Here is a 6,577-nt window from a genome sequence, read left to right on the forward strand (position 1 = left end):
AGAGGTGGTATTTGCCCCTGATGTTTTGTTTAAAACAGGACCCGAACTACTCCTTCACAGGTTCTTCATTGTGTGTAGGATCAGTGCATTTGGGGTTTTGGCCTCTATCCAAAATAGTGCAAGGGAAGGAGATGAGGAGGATTGGGTTTAAACTTGAGCTTGCCAGCCATCAAGTCTGGGGTTAATAAAGTGTAATGTACTGTGAGAGTGTTGGTAATTTTTAAAATAAAGCAGTGAAAATAAATGTGGAATGACAGGGGTGGCTTTCAGAGTCTTCAAAAGCCTCCACATAGATTTTCCTGCAACAGCGTTTTGCAGTGAGTACATTGTTCCTATGGCTACCTGACAGGTGGGGTTCATCCCTGAACATGCAAAGAGCATTAGCGTGGTAGAAGTAGAGAAAAACGGGTGCACAAATAACAGGCGATTTGAATGACAACATCTGGGCCTGGAAACCACATCCATCCAAATAACCTGGGTGTAAACAAATGCAAAGAATGACTTTATGTAGAGAAGGAGGGGCTAAAGACTAGCAAGGATGATAAACCACAGTGGGTGAAATGCAGCAGAAGTGCAGAGTGGAGAAGAGGAGGTTGATCTATGTAAGTATCAGATCAGAAACCTTGCACATTTTGTAAACCCTAACTGGATTAGGTCTGCAAAGCACACCTTTTGAATAGGCCATGTGAGGAAACCTCTTTAAATAGGTTGGTGTTGGTCATAGCAGCTTCGATCTTCTATGGTTTTTGCTTGAAGCCTTCCACACAGTGAGGGAGTGAGCCTAATAATGTGAAGTTCTTGTCATAGTATTTCTTGTACTCCTAGCGATATGCCTTTCTCACTACTCACCTTCTCACACATGTATAATTTCATCTTGGTGGAGAATAAAGAAATTGCAGTAGTGAGTTCTGACTGTTAGAAAAGTCAGTTTTATTCTCCGTTTTTGTAGTGCTGGGCATATGCTCTTGTTCTGTCTCCTTGTGAATTGGTAATTTTTTTTATTTTTTTTTTTAAAGAAGGGAGACTGAGGTGAGACTTGTACTGTGTGTGGCCAAGTGAACAAGCTCCTCAAACGTCTTCCTGAGAGAGAATTCAGTGATGGTGTGTTGGTATCTGAAGGAGCATTTGGTTGTGATAGTGTTATCCACGCTTTACTTGTCCTTCTGTCTTGCAGGCTGTGACTGCTCTGGTGAAGAACTTCCCGAAGCATATGGTGTCTTCCATGCAGCAGATATTGGCGATTGTACGGAATACCGTGACAGAAAGTGCTGCCTTATACTACCCTTTAACAAAAAACAAAAAAAAAACTTCTCGTCTTTCTCCCATTTGATACCTGATCTTTTTCTTTTCTCCCTTGAGTCCTGTTCTCTGTATGTTTAGTGCTTTGTCAAGCCCTGTCCTGGTCAGTTGAGACCTCTGCCAGAGGTATCACTGTACCACATTGTCTATTCTGATTCTGTCGGTGAGTTACATCTGTGTAGGCACCAGTGTTTCGAGTTCACCTTTAAGAAACAGGGTGGGTGGGGAGAACATAGGGACCTATTTAGTAAGAGGGTGACTTTGACGAACTAAATGATGAAAGCTTAACATATTGCTCAATTAGTCGCCATTTATTGATGACTGTGGTCTCTGAGTCTTCTTGGACGAGTTGGAGAAGATAACTAGTATGTAGTAATTAAATGGAGTTCTTGGTACTTAATTAATATTTAGAGGGATGTATTTTGAATGTAATGTGATTAAAGCAGACTGCTCTGACACAAGTGTCTCAAAGACCAGCAGGAGTGCTTGAAATGTTGATACTAACATTTCTTTATGCTGTTTTAAGTACCTCGTAGAAAGGTCGTCTCATTTAGGGCGATCCAAAGGCAATGGCTAACCTAGGCTCAGCATTGTAGGACGACGCAGCTGACCCCGTAAGATTCTGAAAAGATTCTAAAAGATTAATTTCATTATGGACACTTTTTGGCAGTTGTGACAGACCGAATATGGTATTTCATTAGAGAATACCTGCTTTAGAAACCTATCTACATTCTTACATGAAGTAATTTGAGATTTCGTTTTAAACAAAGCATTAATTGAGGTCCTTTTAGGAAGGTCTAAGTCTGAATAAATCAGAGAGAAGTCTGCAACCATCCTTAGAAATGTCCTGGTTGCCAAAGTTTGTAGACCGCCTATAGCCTCTCCCTCGCCAGTCCAGCATTTTACCCTGATCTCTGCCTGGGCCCATCCACTCTGTTACCCACCCCTTATATACACACTGGCCCCGTATATGTTCTCACATTTCCATCCCCTCTCAGACCTGCCTCCTTTATTGAACACCAGTAATTGAGCCTATTTTGCTAGAAGTTTGAGCTTTCTATGAGTCCCCTTCTATTATAAAATGACCCCTTCTCTGCAGCTTTAGATCCGTTCTTCATTTTGAGTCATGTGAATTTGCTTCTCGTATAAGATGGTGCTTCTTGGGATTTTCTTATTTGACCAATCTATACTTCCAGGTAATTCCCTTCTGGCATGTGATTGGGCTTCTCTAAATCTCTCTTATGGTGTAAAAGAATGCCTCTTGGCTGGTCTCGCCTAAAAGCCGGTGCTCCTTGGGAGGTATACTATTAAAGAAGGCCCTGCCCTTTAAGAATAAACCTTGTGTTCTATAAAGTACACAGTTTATGTTAAGTTCTCATTTACCAAACAGAGCCTTGGTTCTTAAGAGCTAATATAAAACCATGAGACTAAAACCATCATTAAAACTGAGCTTTCTAGTATAACTCATATGTGCAGAATCTACACAAAGTAGCACTACCAGGTTTATGCTGCAGACACATTGTTCAGCCCAACTACTGACCTCGCACAATTTCCACAATTGTACTGGATAATAATTAAATTAAGACTGTTTTCTTTAACGGCTCGCACTTATGTGAGAACGGAAGTAAACTACACGGAAGAGGTGGAAGATCCTGTTGATTCTGATGGTGAGTCTTACTTATATTTATCTTTGCAATGTCTTTGCTTATGCCCAGCCCTGCACTTGAAGGTCCTAGTATACTGTATAAGTTAGTGCTCGTTTTTATGATATGTTTGTGTTCTTGCTTCTTTTCCCTCTTGGTGGTGGTTCTCTCCACAGCTTGGTAGTGTTTTAGAAAATGTTTGTTTACATTTAAAACTGAGTGTATAGACTTATAAATAGACTGTTTCATGTATATTTTAATATTACTCTGGGTTCTCCTAAAGTGCGTTCTCATCCTAAGGTGCTCTCTCCGGGTGTAGTGTGGTCGAGCAGCCTTCGGCTTATCAGAGAGCAGTGTTAAACATCTGCAGTACACAACACAGTCAATAAATGGTACACACGACTTAAGGAGATCCATGCCAATTTATAAAAATAAAATAAATCTTTATATACATTTAGGCAACCGAATCAATACGATCAGGTAAGTATGTTTCGAGATAGATATATTTGCAGGTTTCAAAAGTTGACACGTTGTGCAATTTTCAGAGGCGGCAATGTTATCCCATTGAGGAAAAGCAAATACTGCATACAAGTTCTTCATAGTGACTTAAGAGACCAATCTCCTGGACTTAAAGTGAAATGGAGCACGGTTCAAGGCAGCACCAGCAGGCCACCTCCACTGGCACTAAGGTACAGAGGTGCAATACCAGTCAGGTGCCCCGTTGAAGTCAATAGGTATCAATCCGGTCACAAAGAGGCTGCAGGTTTAGGTTTAGATTGGGGGGGGGGGGGCAGTCCTGCTTAACTAAAGGGGGGCTCAGGTCTCACAATGCTCAGGGATGTGGGGACACCTTTGGTTCTCTGCTCTTTGGGCCTTATGCAGAGGTGTTATGAGACAATGGGGTTTCTGTCACTGGCGACAGTTGCAGTAGAGGAGGGATCCTGCTTTAAGAGGCTGCAGGTGGCATTGGGAAATCCGCAGCTGGTAAACCGAAGGTGTGCTTGGCATCTGGGAACCCCACTGGTACCATTGGCCCACTTCAGCTCGGGCTAAGGGGCACGAGTGCTGTGGTGCTTTCCAGTGATGGGTGTCTGCCGTTCTGGAATCCTTGCAGCTCTACTGGGGTGCCTGCAGGATGCAGGGGAGCAGCTCCGCTACTTCACGGGAGTTCCTAGGTCTCAGTGGAAGGCTGGAAGTCTTCCCAGGCTTTTGGAGGCACTGGCAGCTGCAGGATGAGTCCTCTTTGGTGCAATTGTCGAGGACAGCAGGCTGGCCGGCAGGGTTGGCACCAAGTCAGTTGCTGGTCTTCTGGTTTTGCTTTTGCAATTCTTCATCGTCCGTCTTCTTTCAGGTCAACAGGATCTAATTTCCTGGTGCCAGAGGCTCCCCTAAATACTAAATTTAGTGGCATTAGGGGAGTGTAGGGTAGTAGCCAATGGGCTACTTTCCCCTGGGGTCACTACGCCCCCTATATGACCACTTCTTGTGGGAAGTGGGCATAACACTGTCCCAGTGCTCCTAATTATGCCATCACAAAGATGGCAGACTCTGAAATTTCGTGTCCTAATCAGGCGGCCCACCTAAGGGATGGAACTAGCCTGAGGGTGAACACACCTCTCTGACTACTAATTTTCCTGCCTGTCCACGTGTCAAATAGGCCTTGGTCAGAGGGGGTGGCATCCTTCTGAGGGAAACCAGATTCACATACCAAAGGAGGCTGGGTCTTTTAAGCCCCCTGCCTCGGAACGCACATTTACAGGTCATCCTGCTGGAAGGGGGTGTTAAACACCCTCTGCCAGAGCATGTTTTGTTCCTGACATCCTGAAAGTGCTGGCCCTCACCCCCGGGGGTCAGAAACTCGTGTGTGGTGGCAGACTGGTCACCACCAGTCAGCCAGCACACTAGTAGTTTGTAGGTTTTCAGGGGTTGCTGCTTTACTGCCCTTTGGGTGCCTGTATTAATAAACCCGTTACAACAAACAATTGATGGACGGAATGCTGACAATGCAGACATTCTCCCCCAGTCAAGAGATCTGGGTTAAATCCATCGTTCTTTTGCCCACTACACCACCCCAGTTTAGACATGGCCATATGCAAATCAGTCTTGACCCTGTGCCTCATGGGAACAGTCCAGCCCGAACTGCCAAGCCATCTCTTCACTGGACCGGAATCAAGCATCCTAGGACCGGTTTCTGGCTATCAGCCGTCATCAGCCAGGATAGCTTGACTCCAGTGGCGTAGTGAGCACGGGTCCCACGTCTGGGAATACCCATCCCACTTAGGGCGAAAAGCGTTACAACAAACAATTGATGGACGGAATGCTGACAATGCAGACATTCTCCCCCAGTCAAGAGATCTGGGTTAAATCCATCGTTCTTTTGCCCACTACACCACCCCAGTTTAGACATGGCCATATGCAAATCAGTCTTGACCCTGTGCCTCATGGGAACAGTCCAGCCCGAACTGCCAAGCCATCTCTTCACTGGACCGGAATCAAGCATCCTAGGACCGGTTTCTGGCTATCAGCCGTCATCAGCCAGGATAGCTTGACTCCAGTGGCGTAGTGAGCACGGGTCCCACGTCTGGGAATACCCATCCCACTTAGGGCGAAAAGCGTTACAACAAACAATTGATGGACGGAATGCTGACAATGCAGACATTCTCCCCCAGTCAAGAGATCTGGGTTAAATCCATCGTTCTTTTGCCCACTACACCACCCCAGTTTAGACATGGCCATATGCAAATCAGTCTTGACCCTGTGCCTCATGGGAACAGTCCAGCCCGAACTGCCAAGCCATCTCTTCACTGGACCGGAATCAAGCATCCTAGGACCGGTTTCTGGCTATCAGCCGTCATCAGCCAGGATAGCTTGACTCCTGTGGCGTAGTGAGCACGGGTCCCACGTCTGGGAATACCCATCCCACTTAGGGCGAAAAGCGTTACAACAAACAATTGATGGACGGAATGCTGACAATGCAGACATTCTCCCCCAGTCAAGAGATCTGGGTTAAATCCATCGTTCTTTTGCCCACTACACCACCCCAGTTTAGACATGGCCATATGCAAATCAGTCTTGACCCTGTGCCTCATGGGAACAGTCCAGCCCGAACTGCCAAGCCATCTCTTCACTGGACCGGAATCAAGCATCCTAGGACCGGTTTCTGGCTATCAGCCGTCATCAGCCAGGATAGCTTGACTCCAGTGGCGTAGTGAGCACGGGTCCCACGTCTGGGAATACCCATCCCACTTAGGGCGAAAAGCGTTACAACAAACAATTGATGGACGGAATGCTGACAATGCAGACATTCTCCCCCAGTCAAGAGATCTGGGTTAAATCCATCGTTCTTTTGCCCACTACACCACCCCAGTTTAGACATGGCCATATGCAAATCAGTCTTGACCCTGTGCCTCATGGGAACAGTCCAGCCCGAACTGCCAAGCCATGTCTTCCCTGGACCGGAATCAAGCATCCTAGGACCGGTTTCTGGCTATCAGCCGTCATCAGCCAGGATAGCTTGACTCCAGTGGCGTAGTGAGCACGGGACCCACGTCTGGGCATACCCATCCCACTTAGGGCGAAAAGCGTTACAACAAACAAATGATGGACGGAATGCTGACAATGCAGACATTCTCCCC

General features: G+C 46.0%; 1 protein-coding gene across 1 annotated transcript in view; it reads left to right on the top strand.

Moving 5' to 3' along the window:
- LOC146866928 (importin-9-like) overlaps positions 1-2,964 on the top strand; it is a 283,453-nt gene extending 280,489 nt beyond the window's left edge. Inside the window, exon 8 of the mRNA XM_085603249.1 lies at positions 1,175-2,964. Within this exon, the coding sequence (XP_085459375.1) occupies positions 1,175-1,330 (156 nt within the window). The 3' untranslated portion in view covers positions 1,331-2,964. The remainder of the gene's footprint in view (positions 1-1,174) is intronic.
- Positions 2,965-6,577: the final 3,613 nt, after the last annotated feature.

Source organism: Triturus cristatus, chromosome 1_2 (genome assembly GCF_964204655.1).
Source record: "Triturus cristatus chromosome 1_2, aTriCri1.1, whole genome shotgun sequence".
NCBI lineage: Eukaryota > Metazoa > Chordata > Amphibia > Caudata > Salamandridae > Triturus > Triturus cristatus.